Source organism: Eleginops maclovinus, chromosome 11 (genome assembly GCF_036324505.1).
Source record: "Eleginops maclovinus isolate JMC-PN-2008 ecotype Puerto Natales chromosome 11, JC_Emac_rtc_rv5, whole genome shotgun sequence".
Taxonomy (NCBI): Eukaryota; Metazoa; Chordata; class Actinopteri; order Perciformes; family Eleginopidae; genus Eleginops; species Eleginops maclovinus.
The window spans coordinates 20,820,189-20,840,315 of record NC_086359.1 but is presented as its reverse complement, the minus strand read 5'-3'; the positions used below and the strand labels follow the sequence as shown (position 1 = coordinate 20,840,315).

The following is a 20,127-nucleotide window of genomic DNA, read 5'->3' as shown; positions in this document are numbered from 1 at the left end:
CCTTCTGAAAACTGTCTTGATCAAACAAAGAAAGATGCTGTGTGAGTAGCCGGTTGATCGGTGCATCTCTATTTCTTACTGATTCCAGTTGTCGGGTCAACACCACACAGACAGCACTGACAGCTAGTCCTCTGTCCATTTACGGGACTACACACTATACACACAGACACCTGAAGCGTCTTCAATAATGGAGTGCAAGACCCTAATTTGTTCACCAATAACTGCAATAACACACAAAACATCCACTCAATGACTAGGACTACATAAAGCTATGTAGTATGGGTGTATGCATGGTGGTGTATGAGCATATACGCCTGCCTGCATACACATCCCAGTTTCAAACCTGAGGCTGAAGTTCAGGGGAAGGGGTCAAAGAAAGAAAAAAAGGGGGAGGAGTCCTGCACTGTGTGGGAGGATAGATTTACCTGATACATGTCCTGCCATCCCAAAGACAAAAGCAGAAAAGCACAAAAGATAATTGACTGCTGGGGATCTGCTAGTGACAGTTATAATGCTCTGGTCCTGTCAAAATGTTAATATTTCCTTTCCATAGCATGCACTATGACAGAGACAGTCAGCACTTCATAAACTCTGAAATAATCCTTATCTCTGCGTCTCAAATTTCAACACTAAAATGTTTTGATTCAAGACCAATATGGTTTAGTCTGGATTTATAAAAAAAATGTAAAATGCAGATCGGGATCAGAAAGACACAGTGTATAAGGGAGAGGGAGTGAAAAAAGTAGAAGATAAATGTGGGAGTTACCTTAAGGAAGTTCTTGACGCGCTCCGGGTCGTAGCAGTTGCTCTCTCTGCAGATCCTCTCCACCTCTTTGATCTGGCCTGTCTTGCAGGCGGCCTGGATGTATTTGAAGTGAACCTCAGCGTCCTGACTGAAGTTAACAATGGAGCCCAGGAAGTAGAACAGACCTGGTAGAGACACAGTCACATATGTTAAGATACAGCTCTCAAATGACAGGACTATGGATTGCATTCCTCCTACAATATATAACAGACTTAAGAAATGTAGCTCAATGACTGCAGCTTTGCTTTTCCCCAAATCTGTTAAAGAATATACACAATGAATGGAGAGGTGACAATTGTGTGTCTTGTCTTGCAGAGATGTCTACTGTTTCTGATTGTTTGAACCCAGTAGAATGGGTAGGATATTCTGCCCCCTTTATTTTTGGGGCATGTGGCCAGGTATTACACATTACACCTTTAACCCTTATGTTTATTGATCCAGAAACAGTTGAGGTGAACTCCACCACCCCAGTCTAGTGTGCATGTATTGATTGTCCTGCCTCTGATCTGGCATACTTGTCTTATTGATGTTTGGGGACATTTATCAGAGTACATAGGCAGGAGGGAATGGCTGCATAAATACAACAGAAAAAACAAGTCCAATGCAGCTCTGATGTCTCCCCCGCATACAGGGATATTGAGGTCAATGCACCGGTTGTACAAAACATCTTTTAGGGATTGTATTGGCTTCTGTTAAATGCTTTGCAACAAAACAGTTTGGGATCTCACCTTCAAAGCTCTTGAAGGACTCAAAGAGCTCAGTGAGGGACTGTGTGGTGAGCTGTTCGTGGTACTTGGAAGCCACTTGGACACAGATCTGCAGGTTCTGGCGGATGTTGGCAGACAGCATGGCCCTGAGGCACTCCAGAGAGTCCTCCACTGACAGGGAGCCAAAGTAGTTCACCAGCCACTGGAGGAAGAGGAGTGTTAGTTTAACTTGTAGGTCATATAATAGTGTCTACATTACCATGGACTGGAGGGAGAATTTCCAATAAGCATTGAGAATGTCAGTGGTTGAAGCCTACCTCTGGGTTGAGCAGGTGTGTGTGCACCACGGCGCGCTTGATGTCGTACAGGTCGGTGTAGTGCTCCAGCGCTCTCTGCAGGAGTCCAGCCTTCTCACACAGCTGGGCGATGTGTGGGCGATCGTAGTTGGTGAACATTTGGTTGCCTAGGATAGCATCAGCAACCTGCGGACATGACATGGAGCGGGAAAGAGGTTTGAAACAGAAATGCAACCCAGCTCTATAGATTCCTTGGGTAATGTATATATTAATGTGTGCACCTGTGGAGCGTGCATGAGGTTCATCTCCAGCAGGCGAGTCTGCAGCGGTCCCTCTGAGGGTCTGTTGTTCTTCAGAGCATCCAGGAGGAACGAGGTGCACTGCTGGATCAGGTTGTACTCCATGAAGACATCCACGATCTGTACACACATGGAAACACAGAGGAAAGCACTCAAGAGAGGAAGACAGACCGTGCTTGTCTTGCTGCTAAAACCCTGAGGACACTTTAAAAAAAAAAAGCTAATTAGGTTAGCTAAAGTTTCTAAGAACACATTCTCTCTTCAGTATGCAATTCATTGTGTTTAATTCTTGTAAAATGCTAGTGTAGCACTTAAGGAAACACAGAGAGCTGTGTCGGCAGTTGACATTTGTACTGCAGAGTGTCCACAGTGGCAGGAGGCGGAGAAAGCGGTGCATTTCCTCTATATTTTATGATAGTTGAAGTTCCCAGATGTGTGACTCAGTCGAGCACTTTGTCCAGTTACGAGGAAAGTTGTGGCTATATTTGTTAATAGCAAAACTTGTGAAATAAGGTCTTCATTTGCAGCTCAACAGCAGATATTTAAAAGTCCAAACCTATCTTAGTTAGTTTCAAATCAGAGCAAAACACACATCTCCTTAATACTGAAACAGAACTTCACCCCTCTTTAATAACATGATAAAAAAAAGCAGAGATTAAAAACCCATGTGTTCCTGATGGATCACTGAAAAAACATTTTCCTTCCTCTGACCTGTGTGATGTCGGCCAGCGGCTCCTCATCCTGAACCAGCATCTGGGCAAACTGCAGGCCTTGTTCTGGGTTGATCCGCATCACATTCCTGAGCAGAAAGATCCAGTCTGGAGTGTAACCCACCTGGGACACAAAAAACAAACATCTACATTACACATGTTATTGCATTGTGTAAACCAATCAATTTTGGTGACCAAGTTGAAGTACACTTCAGAGACAGAGTCTTCATACTACATACACTGCAATAAAACAGACTATTTCCTTGTATTGTATATGGTACGCCTTTCTTTTAATGGCCATGATCCTTTAAGAATGATCAAATCTTTTGGGATGTACCTTCTTGGCATACAGCACGATCTTGGGGAACTGGCCAGTCTCTGCGAAGCACTGGATGACTTTGTTGGGGACGTTGGCCCTCAGGTAGACACTGAGAGCCAGCGTGGGATCCACTGCCTTCACCAGGTCACCCAGCTCCTCGGAGCATTCCAACTGGAAGGCAGGAAAATTAACATTAAAACTGGATTTATGCACGTCTTTGAAAATGTATCATAACATATAATTGTAAAAAAAATAAAGAAGCAACTCAGGAACATTTTTAAACAAGCATATAGTATTATTCTTGTGTTGTGCTTATATTTGTTTGAATTATTTAGTGTATTTTAAGTCTTTGTATTGGTCTTCATATATACAGTGGGGCAAAAAAGTATTTAGTCAGCCACCAATTGTGCAAGTTCTCCCATTTAAAAAGATGAGAGGCCTGTAATTTTCATCATAGGTACACTTCAACTATGAGAGACAGAATGGGGGAAACAATCCAGGAAATCACATTGTAGGATTTTTAATGAATTAATTGGTAAATTCCTCGGTAAAATAAGTATTTGGTCACCTACAAACAAGCAAGATTTCTGGCTCTCACAGACCTGTATCTTCTTCTTTAAGAGGCTCCTCTGTCCTCCACTCGTTACCTGTATTAATGGCACCTTTTTGAACTCGTTATCAGTATAAAAGACACCTGTCCACAACCTCAAACAGTCATACTCCAAACTCCACTATGGCCAAGACCAAAGAGCTGTCAAAGGAGACCAGCACCAGGCTGGGAAAACTGAATCTGCAATAGGTAAGCAGCTTGGTGTGAAGAAATCAACTGTGGGAGCAATTATTAGAAAATGGAAGACATACAAGACCACTGCTAATCTCCCTTGATCTGGGGCTCCACGCAAGATCTCACCCTGTGGGGTCAAAATGATCACAAGAACGGTGAGCAAAAATCCCAGAACCACACGGGGGGACCTAGTGAATGACCTGCAGAGAGCTGGGACCAAAGTAACAGAGGCTACCATCAGTAACACACTACGCCGCCTGGGACTTAAATCCTGCAGTTCCAGACGTGTCCCCCTGCTTAAGCCAGTACATGTCCAGGCCCGTCTGAAGTTTGCTAGAGGGCATTTGGATGATCCAGAAGAGGATTGGGAGAATGTCATATGGTCAGATGAAACCAAAATAGAACTTTTTGGTAAAAACTCAAGTCGCCGTGTTTGGAGGAGAAAGAATGCAGAGTTGCATCCAAAGAACACCATACCTACTGTGAAGCATGGGGGTGGAAACATCATGCTTTGGGGCTGTTTTTTCTGCAAAGGGACCAGGACGACTGATGCGTGTAAAGGAAAGAATGAATGGGGCCATGTATCGTGAGATTTTGGGTGAAAACCTCCTTCCATCAGCAAGGGCACTGAAGATGAAGCGTGGCTGGGTCTTTCAGCATGACAATGATCCCAAACACACCGCCAGGGCAACGAAGGAGTGGCTTCGTAAGAAGCATTTCAAGGTCCTGGAGTGGCCTAGCCAGTCTCCAGATCTCAACCCCATAGAAAATCTTGGGAGGGAGTTGAAAGTCCGTGTTGCCCAGCGACAGCCCCAAAACATCACTGCTTTAGAGGAGATCTGCATGGAGGAATGGGCCAAAATACCAGCAACAGTGTGTGAAAACCTTGTGAAGACTTACAGAAAACGTTTGACCTCTGTCATTGCCAACAAAGGGTATATAACAAAGTATTGAGATGAACTTTTGTTATTGACCAAATACTTATTTTCCACAATCATTTGAAAATAAATTCATTAAAAATCCTACAATGTGATTTCCTGGATTTTTTTTCTCATTTGTCTCTCATAGTTGAGGTATACCTATGATAAAAATTACAGGCCTCTCTCATCTTTTTAAATGGGAGAACTTGCACAATTGGTGGCTGACTAAATACTTTTTTTGCCCCACTGTATATATATATGCAAAATTGGAAATACACATATATATATATATATATATATATATATATATATGGTCAAGGTATGAATGATCAAAATCATTAAAAGTACTAATACACACAAAAGCACTGACAATTCAAATAGATCTAAGAAATTTCTTGTTAACCATTAAGGCATCTTTGAACCACCCAAATCTACAGTTTATAAGTGCAACTCTACAAATTCCTTGCACAACAGATCCATTATAAAAAGGAGAGTCATGTAAACAAACAGGCAGATCAGGAAGAGCCGCTTCCTGTGAGAGGACACTGAGATGTAGATCTGCAGTACCTTGTCTTCCTTCAGCCACTTCTCCAGGAGCTGCTTGCGTCCCTGCTGGAGGACCGGCCTGCAGAGCTCGAGGGACTCAAACTTGTTGAGCTGGCCCTGGTCCAACAGGATGCCAAAGTACTGCAGCAGTGGGGAGGTCTGGCCTGGCTGGGTGGGAACGCCCTGAAAGCGACGGATGGTGTCTGGGGTTCGCAGGATACCCTGAGAGGGGAAAGGTCAACTGATGGTGAGAACAGCTCTAACGTGTGATGAAAGTCAACACAAACGTGTGATAAAAAGGCAGGCAAAATAGAACGCAATCCAATACTACAGCCCTGCAATAAATCCAACCATGTGGATCGTATGGGGAGACCATGAAAATATAAAAGTAAGCAAAATAAACATCTAAATGTTTTCTTTCCGGATGTCTGAAAGAAGAATGTTACGGAAGCACAAATCAAAGTTTCTCATAATTGGCTGCCTCGCCTAAAATTGACTTTTTTTTTACACTGTTAACAACTGTTGATTGGCCCCATGCCAACAGTATGCATACCTTTGGTGCGTTTGCAGCAACCTTGGCAGCCTCAGAGTAGGTACCGGCGGCAAACAGGTTGTTGAACTTGCGTGCAAAGAGCTCTTCTCCACCAGCGAGGTTGTTGCGGACAGCTAAGCGGAGAGCCAGATCTGGATTCTGGAGCACGTTAGTGATGTAGGGGATGATGTTTTCCTCTTCCACACACACTGACAGCACCTGTGATGCAGGGAAAAAAGAGAATTACACCATCATCAAGCATGGTTTTATCTTGTTAGAAGATTTTTGTTAACATAAATATGATGGACGCAGGGTTTTCTGTTTTCAAAAGTCTGAATTAAAGCTAGGCTGATACCGATATATGGCTTTTTATTTGAACTCGTCTTTGATTAATCTAAACACACTTCAATAAATTAGCACAATTTGTATTCAGATCCTGTGACAGTAATTATCAGAGTGGGCGAGCTCAGCCGAATATGTCTGTGGGCAATAGATTTAATCTCCATTTAAACGTCTCTGGCCTTGGGTTGTGGCTGCTGAATGCAAATGTGTTATTAGTGGGTCAGTGTAACGCATGGCTTTTGTGAGTAAGGAGAATGAGTGGAATGAAAAGAGCTCGGTGAGGAAGGGGAGAAGGGGGGTTGAAGGAATAGACATCCAGTGTTGGCCCCTCTACAAACAAGCCCAGCAGGTCAGTGCCCCTGACTTTAACACGGGTGACTACACCTCATTCTTCCTGCTACTGAAGCAGAGTCACTTTAATGTGGGTGGACTAATTGGAGGGAGTTAAAGATGGACAGAAAGATGGAGTAAAACTATCCTTTAGTGTTCTTCCCATCAGTCAGGGGAGGAGGATACAGCTACTGTTCTCAACAAGAGAGTGCCAAGAGTCAGAGGACATATGAGCCGTCGTATCGAGTGATGCACTGGCCCAGACACACACACACAGACTAGTACAACTGCAGGGCAGACCTGGCAGGCCTCTGCCATGCTGCTGACGTGGAAGATAAGGTGGAGGTTGTGATTGGATGACTAGCACTAAGAGGATTGAGGGCACCAGGCTGTGCCTCCCACTTCACATCATGTGCTGCTGATGGCTGGTGGACCCTTTTTCTTTCGTGCTTATTCACTTTAAACGTCCCCTTTCTGTCCCAGTGGGGTTTATGAGTAGCAGTTTTGCACTGCATTTATTTACCTCTCAAACTAGCTGACAACTACAAGAACAGCTTTGAAGCACTCATTCTGGAGAGGCAGAAATATGGTTCTCAGACACTAACAAAAAAACAGCAGACAGTTGGGATATGGTTGTGTAATGACCTGAGTAACTTAATAAAAAAAAAAAATTGTATGCGAACATTAACTTGATTTGTTTTTGGACGTAGTATTCAATTTAATACCGAGAATGGTGGCATCTTTAATGTTTTTAGTCCAATCGGTATTATGTTTTGCAGGTGGTTTACTTTTACTTATCATTATCTTTCAGTATAGCTCTATTAACTCACAACACAAATATATATCTATAACTTGACTTAAATGTAAATGTCAGCCTTTATATCATGCTGAAACTTTTCAGCAGTAGAAACAGCACAAAACCACACAGCCGGCAATATATTAGAGAGCATTACATAAAAATCACTTTGTTTGGTCAGGTTTTTCCCCCATGAGTCCTTATGCCACTTATGGCCAAAGAAAGCAGCAGTTATAAAAGAAATGTATGGGGATATCATTGTAGTAACGTATACTTGGAATCGAGTTGCACGTAATGTTTGTAGCCAAGCACTCAGGCCTATTATCTGTGCGACCACAGCCTCCATGCGTTTGTGTGCATGTGATGTACACTCACGTACGCACTTCGCTGCCCGCCATACTGAGAGATCTGTCACTGCCTCAGATCAGCTTTCCTCCCTTTACTCAATTATTCATGAGGTGTGTGGCCTGGCTGGAACATTATTCATTAGCCGGCTGGATCCTATTCTCCTCTCTGGTTCAACTCAAACAAAAGCAGAGAGACACAACCCTCTCCCCTCTCTCTGTGAAACCCTACACCTTGGATTATTTATAATGCCTCCTGGCAAAGTCTGAGCTTGCCTGATGACGACAGACAAACAAGGAGTTGTTGTTAGTGCCCCATGACACAACTGATCGTTTACATTCATTGCCATGTGTCAGTTTTGCTGTGAATGTGATTACTAATGACAGGACTGTTAAATAATGAAGTGGTTCTGCTGAGGCTGTGTTGGGAAAATATTTTTTATCAGCAAATATCTATTTTCAGGTTTACAAAAGAGCCATGCTTACCATACATTTCATTCACACTTAGAAAATTGTAGGGGGGGGCCTTCTTACCTGTCCCTTCCTGTTGACCCCGATGATTCCTGCGGTAGCCTCATGTGGAGCGGTCACAAAGATGGTCTCCCCGCTGATGCGGTTCATGTAGATGCAGGTGCCCGTCTCCAAGTCATACAAGTGAATGTAGCCATATTTGGTTATTAGGAAAACCACATCTTGCTTGGAGCTTATCTGTTTAAAAGAGAAAGAAAAGTAGTGTCTGTAAATCTCATGGTAAAAAACAACAACACACATACTGTAACTGCCATCGAAGTCAGAATAAATAAATAAATAATAGATTAATAAATATTAGGTTAAAAATATAGAGTTCATAAAATACATACATTTCTAGTAATAATAGTTTAATATTAAAAGCATCATTTCATATATTTCATGTATATTGTTTGTTTTGATACGGGAGAAAAGTCTTAATTAAGGGGGGAACCAAAGTTTGCTGCCGCAGGTTGACGGAGTGTTATGATGGTCGGTACTTGTTAGTAGCATTCTGGACCAAGCTAGCAGGCAGACACCTCGCGGATTCCTCTGCCTAAGACCAGCGATGTTATAAGGAAGATTTGAATAAAGTGCATAGTGCAATGAAGGACTGAAGGAAGATACCTAATTGTCTCTCAAGGGAAAGCGGCCAATGAGGTACATTTGTGTTTTGTTACTGTTATTTTTGTAAGACTGTAAAGATGTAATGTGACGGATTTCTGTTGAGTCATGTAACTATGGTCGCGTTGTGTCTTTGATGTTTACGTGGGAATAATTTGTTTTTATTTGCTTTTCTGTCTGTATGTTAACAGTTCTCACGGTACACTATCATGCTCTTCGTGTGATTAAAGCCAGTAAACTTTAAGAACGACTTGGTTTCGTAACTTCGACTTGAGAGGGAATTACACATACTCTAATCGTCTATTTTGCTTTGTCAGCCTACTGATTTACCCTTACCGCGGGATAGGCTGTAACTTTTCATCTAAAATTTGGACATCAGAAATTATTTTGAACCACCTGTCGTAGCTAATGTACAGTCCATAAGCACCGCTAATTAAACTGAAGTACCTACGGAAAGTGCAGTGTGGTCCAGCATAGTGCATTCTTAAAAATCACAATCAGTCTGACTTTTTGCACCCCCTATCGACCAACAACTACACAAATGAATGAAAAACGGAGGCCGACATTAGCGAGCATAGCCTTGATGATCATATCATCAACACACAGAAGGAGCCAAGAAGCAGAGTGTGGAACTTTGTTGTGTTCTTCATTGTAGATAGCAGAAATATCAACATTATCATGGTTTTGAGAACTGCCTTTGCAAGACAAAGGGTTGGTGCTTTTAGGGTGTTTTAATGTGCCCATTTACGATTCTTTCTTTCGGTTCTCGCTTAGTGTCCCTCCCACAATGCCCTACACACAAAGTACATTTCTAAAATAATAGACAACTGTTTTGCCCAGACAGTTGAGGAGTAAGAATGGGAAACTGTCACAGCACTAGTAAGCTATACAGGTTGTGTTCAAATGAGTTTGAGCGAATTACCTGCATGGCCACAGGGAAGTCGTTCTGGGCTTCAGGAGGAAAGAACACGTCCACTGCTTTCTTTGGAAATGGCTGGTTGCCGGTTGGTGGGGTCCCCACTTCAATGATGTGCAACTGCATTGGGAAAAAAAAAAAAACATCCATGAGAAACAAATGCAGGTTTTGCATTGAGAAAGCCAATGACATTACAAATATGTTTCTATTATTATGTCATTAACACCAGTCACCTTCCCTCCAGCCTGCCCTCTGACAGCGAAGCAGAACAAAGTTGACTCCTCTGAGTTCCCCTCCATCTTGAACTGGGCGAAGCTGGCAGCATGGCCTTCAATGGGCTGGGAAACCTTCCTGTCAACGGAGTAGAGCTGCATGGCTCCCACAACCCGATTTTGCTTTAAAAAAACCCCAGAACAAAACACATTAATATGAATAAATCAGACTAGAGAGCAATATTAAAGATACTTAGTATCTACGGTTACTTATCAATGCACACAGGTTATCTTCTGTATTTTCCCCGTGACGAAGGCAGGCTTCAGTTCTAACTTACAAAGCTTCATTTACCTGGGCGGAGATGCCGATGAGCAGGAGCCATTTCTGCTTGGCGTCAGTGCGGTAGTTGATGATCTGACAGCCTGCCAGGCTGGAATGACGGTCGAAGACTTTCACGGGCTGAGAGTCGCCCTCCATGCTCCAGTGGTAGACGGCATTATCAGTCACAAGTGCGACTGTGTTAAGGGAGATCCACTTCCAGAAGGTAACATCGTCCGTCATGGTGTGTGCCTTCATCTTGCTCTTCATCTCGATGTTAAAGATCTGAAGGGTTTTGGCGGCTAGAAATGGTGGAAAGGGGGCAGGAACCAAGCCCCGGGATAATGTTATATTCTCTGACAAGTTTGTCCAAATATACTAGAAAATGCACAGGAAACACCAAATTTCATGAGAGAGATATTCAGATTGAAGATATTGGTAGTCAAGCAACAACGCCATGACTGATAGGAAGGGGATGCCATGCATGCTGTAGTCGGAAATAGTGTTTTATCTGAAGTGTGGTGAGACAACTCTGAACATTTTAAAATGTAAGGACAAAATAACACAAAGAACTACACAGCTGTCTAATGCCTCTAGAATTGCATATAAAGGGGAATTGTGAGGGAGGTTATTTTCAATTTGCATGAGTGTAAACAATACACTGAAAGAACACAAATATTTACAGGTGCTCCTTACAGTCTGAGATTGTGAATGAATACATGCTTACCTCTTAGCATAATAGTCATTTTAGATTAAGAACATAAACTTGAAGAAAACTGACCACAACTCTTTTAATAGCTAAATGTATTCAGTGTATGTCATGTATGGTTATATCCGACTACGTGGCCTTCCCCATCAAATGAAGAGCTTTAATTGAGAGAAACAAAGCAGAGAGGGTCGAAGCGGAAAAAAACTAACAATTCACAAAAAAGGCAAACACATCTGCGTCCAAGTCAAATATAAAAGGATGGAATACGACAGAAGTACGACAAATACAGGCACAACTAACAGGAGAAGGGTGAATTTTAAGTAAGAGACCTTTGGACAAGAGTTGAAGGAAAGGTTTCCAATAGTGGTTATGGTTGATTGTCTACAATTAGAGTGACAATCAGAGTTTGTCCTGATAACAGATCATGTGATGTTAAGTGAAGAAAGGTTCACTCACCTGTATTTTGTGTTTATTAGTTAGGTTTAACTTAGTGAGCTAAAGCTTTATTACGAAGCAGTGTGACTTCCTTGTTTGCTCATTATTCACTACTCGTTACCAAAGTGAGGAAAAAGGCAAAAGATCATTGTGCCATCACTAAGCCATGGGATCAGAGTACAAAAGGCGGTGTGGCGAATGGATCATTTGCAGCAGCCACATTTCAAAGAGCAAGCAGAGGGATTTTTAATTGAATTATGATCAGCTGTTGGGAGGTGGGTGTGTGTGCATCATGTTCGTCCTTCGGAAAAAGGTTACATGAAGAGGTTAGGGCTCGGTACTGTCACATGACGCGGTCGGCTGATAAGCATCATTATGGTAGACTGAGCAGGGGAGGACAGGGGGGATAGAAAGGGTGAGAAAGAGTCTACACTGTTGTGACCCTATGCTGCATAATGAGTGAGGAAAAGACAGGTAGTCCAACTTGAGCCAATATTAATGTGCGGCTCTCTGTAAACTGCTAAGCTTCTTCAACTGTTTTCTTTTCACATCATCAAAATATATCCTCTGAGATCACAAAAGGCATGTGTGCTGCTAATGAGAAACGTTTTGCTGGAATGTAACTGAAGTTGTAGGTTGTATAGAAAGAAAATACTCAATACTTTTTATTCCCTCTATCGCTTTGCAGTAAGCATTGCCTGGGCACTCCTTATTGCAAGGGGACTCAGTTTACTGTAAACTGAGGTGATCACGGTCTTCACATTTGCAGACTACAACAACAACTTATAAATGTTAAAGATATTGCCAGAGTGGAGTAAATATAACCAATATTCTTCTTATAGACTGGGCCTTATGCGTTTGCTGTGTAATGCTAAAACAGGCAGCATAATGAGCAAAGGTAGAACTCTTGTAACGCTTACTCCTGCATGTCACATGGTTTTCAGCAATAAGTTGTAACTATAAAAAAGTTCAGCACACAATTTATGACTGCACATTGTAACACATGCTCAGTGGAGTGAAGAGTTAACTCATTTGAAACTAAAGTTTAAATGGAAGAGGACCAGTTTTAAAGAACATACACTGTCACAACTGGAAAGTTATTTTACCAACAAAGATGGAAAATACCTCCTCATCCTCATTGTTACTAGTCTTTCACAATTGTACATGTCAAATTAGCTGGGTCAACTATCTGGTCATGTTGATTCGCTAATGGTCCTTTTAAATGATCAAAATAATGTCACTTTACCTTAGATATTTAATATTTATATATAAAAGGCTGGGAGCTGAACACAGATGGACTCACAAGGCTGTTGGATCAGAAAGTGCTCCTTAACTCTTCTTGTCACGCCCTGACAAGCAAGCCTCACAGGTTATTATCCAAAATCTCTTCATGACCCAGTTCACTCCTCATCTGGGACTACTTCTGATAGCAGACATCCCATCAGGAACGTGTCAAATCAAATCAAAGCAGCCATCAGATTCCATTAGATTTCATGCGCAGGTTACAAGTCTACACTGTTTGATAGTTGGAGCATACTCATTTCCAGTCCTTGCTAAAGGGAGAACCACAAGTTTGTCAAAGGTTTCTAAAGGAATTAACAAATATTAAACACAGCTGGGAAACAAGTGAAACAACAGGTTTGGGTATTTACCACTTCACACAGATGGAAGAAGACATGGATTTCAAATGAAAATTGAAAAGAAATGTGGATTTTAAATGTAATCATGTTTATCCATAGTATTACCACGTGTAAAACAGGTTCTAAATCATTTGTACATGTAATAAAAATGATGGAATGCCAGCAAGCTATAATGCTGTGAAAGCCAAATCCTGTTTACGAAGAAATATTTCTAATGGCCTAGATGTGGGACAAGGTCCAAACAATTACACCAAAGTGGGTTCAGATGTATGTAAAACATTAAAAGCAGAGTCATTTACATACCGGCTTTAAAAGCATTAACTTAACACCTCGATTGTCCAATGGTACACCATGGTGGATAAAGTCAAGTCAGATGTAATCAATATAGTCTGCATGCCTTATTTGTTAAATGAAGAAGGTAATGCTGGATAAAATGCTTTTATAAACACTGTCTTAACTTAAACAGGATTTTACTTTCACAATGTAGTAGTTAAATTTCAACTCACCGTCTGCAAACACATAAGAAAGCAGTAAAGGAAAAAAAAAGAACATAGAAAAGACAAAAACAAAAAAAAATGTCAAAGCAATTATGGATGCTGGACAAAAAGAATAAAAATATGCTACTTTGAATTTTTACGGAACAAATGTTTGGAAAGAAAACACACATGCCTGCCAATAAAAAGTCTTTACATGGAAAACTAAAGTAGCTAAATGTGTATGGACATAAATAGATGAAATGATTTAGAAATACTCTTAATATAAACGGATAATGTCACTATATATGTCAGAACTGAAAGCAGGCCCCTTACAGGGGTTAGTTCAAATAAAACACTGAAATAATATAATGTTGTTCTCACTGATTTGGTTGAAATGTGGCGTCTGCTATGCCAATACACTGTCTTACCTTTAAGTGCAATGACTTTGCTGGCTGGATTCATAATGGCGCTGTCGGCGGAGATGGGCCTGCGGATGGGTGTATTGGGGTCTGCCATGTCGATGATCACCACCTGAGACTGCTCGCCCACTTTCTCCCGGATACAGATGAATTTATCCGACTCCATGGTCAGGGTGCTGAAGCCTATGTTGGCCGGATTGATCCCTAAATTTTGGAGCTAAGAGAAAAGGGGAAAAAAACAGTGTTAGGTATAACAGAATTAGCTTGGAAAGGTTACCGTTACATGTATTTTGCAAAGAAAACCATTGAAATATTGATATCTTATTCTTCCTGCCCTCTCCACCCTGACAAAGACGTACTGATGAGATGATAGGAATTTCCCCATTTACTCAGTTAACAATTTGTACACAGTTATTATGATTTTTAAGAGTCCAAATATTTAAATGCCTGGGGCTGACCCAACAACAACAACAGCTTTGAATATGAATGCTTTGACTCTGTGGTCAGCTGCTTCGCACAAACACAGCCAGCGGATGAGGTCATCAAGTTTAGCCCCAACACTGAGCAGCCGCTCAACATGGAGCTGCTCACAGCGGTTACAGAGCTGGGCCTGGGTGGAGGGTTAATCTAACGCCAAGTTCTCAAAGCATGGGCCAAACAGGAAACTACAACCACAAATCAACACCGTAGTCTGGATAACAGCAGCAGACGAGGTCTGACTTCCTCCAACTTTCTGCATTAGGCAAAAAGGACTATCATTGGGCGGTGTCCTTGAGCAAGGCACCGTTCCACACACTGCTCCCCGGGCGCCATGCATATGGCAGCCCACTGCTCCTAACACTAGGATGGGTCAGATGCAGAATGTACATTTCCCCTCTGTGGGACCATGAAGGGTTCCTGCTCTTCTTCCATTGCATAAAGATTCTTTTAAACAGCTAATTGTCCTGACCATCACCTAACTTGAACCAACCATCAAATGTTTACAACAGTTGAGCAGTGTGACCTCAGTTTCCCTGACCTGTTTCCCTGGTGTCCCAGCAGAACAAACAATGTAATACAGGACATAAAGATATATAACCTGCGTGAAAGCAAAAGGCTGAAGCTATGGTTAAGATGCTTAGCAGCACATAACATCAGCAAGCTCTGCGGTCCAGTTTACTGCCAAGGCTGGAAACAGGGCATCCTGCCTGCCCCATACAAACCCTGACACAGCACTACCTAGCAGGGCAATGCCAAAACAGCTCTGGGGAGGAATGTCAGGACTTTAGTACCAGCACAAACCATGTGTAAATGGTTCTGATTTTAAAAGAAACCACAGGAAACCAGATTTTAACAACAACAATGAACACGGCTCATGAAAAAAAGGAACAGTTACAGAATCAGAGGTTCAGTGTGTTACTACATTCAAGTTGGAATAGCTGCTGCAAAGTTAACCCGAAGGAAATGAAACTATTACAATTCTGTCATTTTCACTGTTGCAACTTCCTGTATTTTCACAACCTATCTGAAATACTCCCCAGTTGTTCACACGATGCACAACTACTTAAGCTTTCTGGATTCCCTTATCAATCTTGAAAAATACAGTATTACTGTAAATACATCTTCACAAATTGATTTTGCACTTGTTATGACATAATACCATTTGCCATAAAACAGATTAGAATATTTCTACACATTGAGACATCATATAACGAGGAAAGGTCACATTTAAATTCTTGTGACCCGTGTTCTGTATTTGAATGGCACAGAATTTTTATTAGCAGATTCTTAATTTGTTCCCACCTTTTTTAATGTTAAAACTCAAGAGTAGTTTTATGAAGACATACTGGATTCCTGCCAAAGAGTAGCAGCTTGTCAGACACAGCCTCAATTTACCCGTGTTTAGAGGAGTGTTCAATTTCAAGGCTGGATTATGATAAAAATTTGAACACGGTCAAGTCTTTGCCATAGTTGAGTCCTAATCAGCAAACAGAAACCACAGTTCCAGGAATTGCTCAACGAAAATGGGAACACCTCTGCTTTTATCAATGACAGGACACACCCTCCCCTCAGCTAGCCCCACCAACATTCTTTCAGAAGTGTGTAACCTGGTTTCCTCTCAATGACACTGTGATAACTGACCTAGCAGAAAAAGTGTTACTACCAGCTATGAGGAAAGAACAGACCGAAAAGCAAACCGTCTGTGGAAAGCTTTCACCACAGTGCTTCATGTTTATTACTTAGGAAGGTGACATCATACAAGCACGTCATTGTCAGTGCCTCTTATCGGTGCCATTGTCCACTACAGAAGCCTTGTTGACCCAACATTTATTCAAACACCAGACAAAGGTGAAAGAGCATGCACAGAGAATATTGTTTGGACATGGAATATATCTTCTTTTAGTAATAAATAGCAAGCTGGTAATCCTTTATCACTATGAGAACTGCCTTGAAAATGACTTACAATTATTGAATAAAATCAAGAGCAGACTCTTTTGTGACAATCTCAGAAGACAAAGAAGCTGTGAGATTTTAGTTAGTGTGAATTAACATTTGACTTTATTTAAATCGTCTCTCTAATCTCTGTAAACCAGACTGGGGTATGTCTATGCATTACCCAAAAGAGGGTTATCCACTTAAATTACACAACTGCTTTCTAGAAAGATTTACGTGATCTCTCTCCCTCACTCTACCATCTATTCTGGGAGCAGCAGCAAGCACTTTCATTCACAATGAAAAGCATTCACTAAACAGGAAGAAGGGTAGGGCCCTGATCAAAATGAATATGTAACTGTAAGAACACTTTAGAAAACTAAACAAACAGACAGATGTTGCACTGCTGGAAGAGTGACCATCACACTACAGTTTGATCTGTGAAATTGGTTTCAAAATTGGTCAAACCCTGCTGTGGGCTGCTGTGACATCAATAAGCAGGAATCTGGGTGAAAGCAGGTCAAACCAGTGGAGCTACAAACAATATGGAAAAACATTTAGTCATCTAGTCTAGCCTGTCCCGGCCTTGATGCTGCGGCTTCTAGCTCAGTACAAGCTTTCTTGGACATATGCCAGTCCAAAAGTTTTAAATCCATCAACAGCTAATTACCAACAGGGTAGTCTGGACAGCTATCTGAGGGAAACCACTAGCACAGGCCCAAACTTTTTACCTTGGAGAGTGAAAAACAAAACTTAATGGAGGCCCACAAGCAAACACCTATTGTACTATCTATAGGAAGCAAAGTGGTACAGGTATAATTGATGGCAAGGGATGAGAAAGAATCAGAGAACATATTTACAAGAAAACCTAAATGCTAATGTTGCAGACACTAGGCCAGCTAGACGGTGCATTGGCAGCAACAAATTGCCAGCCAGAGGCATAGCGACTCACAATTACTGTATGCATTATTATCATAACCATCAGCTCAGTTTCCATGTGACCTCTATTCTAATCACTTTCATAACATTATATTAGTCTCTGCAAAGCAATATCGTTGCACAAGAGAAGGAGAAGTTGTCATTCAAATAAGTAAATAAATAACAGCCTTGCTTAAAGCTCCTAGATATGGCTACATAGGCTACTCCTGGTTTATTATCCAGTTTTTATGGTGTCAGGAATTAAATGCTGGGTTTTTTTGCCAACTCAACTCAAAATGTATTACACCAATCAGTCAGGAATGCAGAAATGAGTTGACATACAGCAAGCCACAACTACTGATAAAGAACGTCCAAGCTGACACTTTTGTACATCATGTTATCAAAGTCAATCTCGTAAAATGTAAAAAGTCGGTAAGATATAAAGACAGCTCCTGTAACACAGCAACACTGCTGGATATGACAGTGGAAACAAATCTTAATACATTCTTCTTTGCCACCAGAAAATAGTAAAGGGCCCAAAGCAAGTTAACTTTGATAATAATTTAGATGGGGACTGATAATGTCTTAAATGGGCAAATATTATACATTTTTACCATGCATGTTGTGTATGCTGTGATAAGAATAATTGCTTTGGAAAGAGCTGTCAAAATTAATGTTACTTTCTAAAAAGGTTTAAGGCAAGTGCAACAATGTATAAGTAATAATTTCAATGATTTGTAAATATGTTTCTATTGCATGCTTTACCATAGAGCTTTACTGCAACAGGTGCAATATCAGGCATACATTTGAAGGTCCAGAAAACCTCAAACACTTTTATGCAAATCTTGACCAATACATATAACCGAGACATTATGGTGCAGCCCAAGAGAAGATTTGTTCTTGCTCATTTAGGCTGATTAATAGCAAACATTCAGTGAACAGGACACTTTGCTCTCTAGTAACACAGCTAATGCAACATTCCCATTAAGTCACACACAATTGAGCTTTTGACCTTCACACAGAAAAGGAATCCACCAGCAGATTTGAACTATTCCTAAAGACCCCAAGAGAGCCCCATCTGTTTATTTAACCTGCACGCTCTTCCTTCAAAGGAAAGCAACATCTTGCTCAGCAGAAAAAAAGCCTTGTGTGTGCCCGGCACATGTAAAGTTCAAGGCAGGGCAGGGAAGGATGTGCTATGTAATGTGCTGAGGCTTGCAGCACTTCACTGCAATGCTCCACAACAGGAAACTAGGAAACCATTGTCTAACGCGACTGAAACAACAGGCTTCCCGAGTGCTACCTCCTCCAGTACCATGTGACACTGGTGGGCGACATGTGACCAGCCCAGGGTTGAGGCGCAAGAGGGCTGATTCTACTGTTAGATAGAGAAATGCATGCATTTCTGGACATCATCCATCTTTACTCCAGGCCGAATCTGCTGAGCTAGTTTTGGGATTGCAGTTTCCTTTTTCTCACAAATACACACTTTATCTTACATTTAGACAGTGCTGCAGAATGTCAAGTGTTCAGCAGATCTGTATCCTCACCCGCCTGTCACGGGATATCAGCTGGTCAGTTACTAGCACAGTTCAAAGTGCAACATGCAAACCTTGTAAGGTGATTTTTAAGAGAATGGCAACTTAAATTATGCCTTTCTGACTAGGCAAACAGTGGGGATTTAATTATAAACATATGAAGATGAAAAATATTTAATTTACTATCAATCAACAATGCAAATATATCTGAAATATATGCACTTCGTGTGCTTGCTGCCAGACATCAAGTACCATCTTTTCAGAGTATTAGCTTAGACCACAAACATCTAATTTAAAAGAATAAAAGAATAAACCAGATACATCTCACAACCAATAACACCTATTTCTCTTTCCTTCATTAGCATTCTGAGAAGAAAAAAAACTACACATATTATTCACCAAGTTCCAATTGAAAGTTAGGATTCTTGTTTCAATGTTTGCCTTTATTTCCTCTTCCTAAACTTTGGGTTCTTTAAACCTGCATGACAAAGGCCAATAAAAAAAGGTCCTTGGTGGGCGGTTGGGAAGGGATTTAAACAAGGCTATATTGTGTAAGCATGCAGATTATTTTGTAGGCTTACAAAACATCAACATCTGCAGAGAAAATACATTAACAGTAACTTGTCATTATGAATATGCATGTGAAATACTGTGCTGCACCAACACACTGTTTGATAAACTTTGGATTTTCCCTCCGCAGTGCCTATTTGTCACAGAGAATGAAACCTGGCGTGTCAAACTGCTTACTTAATAATATATGCAAGGAAGCCTTTGTCAACAAAGAATGGGAATGATGTTTTCTATACATAAACAGGATCAAGAGCCATTTTTAATTATTATTGACCGAAAAATGCTAGGTAGGGTTGGGCCTCCACAGCCAGTCTTAGAATGATACTGGTCCTGGATTGATCTTAACTGTGGGCTTATGTATTGTGGTTTGAAAGTCGCCAATTCATTTATCATTAGCTAGGATAAGTGTAAAACCTAGAGTGCACATATTTGATGTTGAGGAAAGATCTTGGGCCCTGGGTTATAGTTATTTTACACATGACACTTGTCCAATTAAAGTTATTTAACTGAAGTCTGCAGTCAACAATATAAATGGATGATATATAAAAATGCAAGCTATGCAAGTGGCCCGGATGACAGACGAGACACTATTGCAAAGTTTGAAGGAATAGGAGGGGGGGCAGGGGGACTGAGAGCACAGACCAAGGTAAACGCTTGCTTTTAATCCATCCTACAAAATGCCCCGCTGGCTCTATAAACTCT

The 20,127-nt window shown here is 41.2% G+C and overlaps 1 protein-coding gene across 1 annotated transcript in view; it reads right to left on the bottom strand.

The window, feature by feature from the left end:
• cltca (clathrin, heavy chain a (Hc)) overlaps nucleotides 1-20,127 on the bottom strand; it is a 33,806-nt gene that overhangs the window by 10,500 nt on the left and 3,179 nt on the right. Inside the window, 13 exon segments of the mRNA XM_063895966.1 lie at nucleotides 767-930; nucleotides 1,534-1,714; nucleotides 1,830-1,994; nucleotides 2,090-2,227; nucleotides 2,819-2,941; nucleotides 3,155-3,307; nucleotides 5,408-5,608; nucleotides 5,940-6,137; nucleotides 8,265-8,438; nucleotides 9,784-9,897; nucleotides 10,011-10,172; nucleotides 10,342-10,610; nucleotides 13,997-14,204. Coding sequence (XP_063752036.1) covers nucleotides 767-930; nucleotides 1,534-1,714; nucleotides 1,830-1,994; nucleotides 2,090-2,227; nucleotides 2,819-2,941; nucleotides 3,155-3,307; nucleotides 5,408-5,608; nucleotides 5,940-6,137; nucleotides 8,265-8,438; nucleotides 9,784-9,897; nucleotides 10,011-10,172; nucleotides 10,342-10,610; nucleotides 13,997-14,204 — 2,250 coding nt within the window.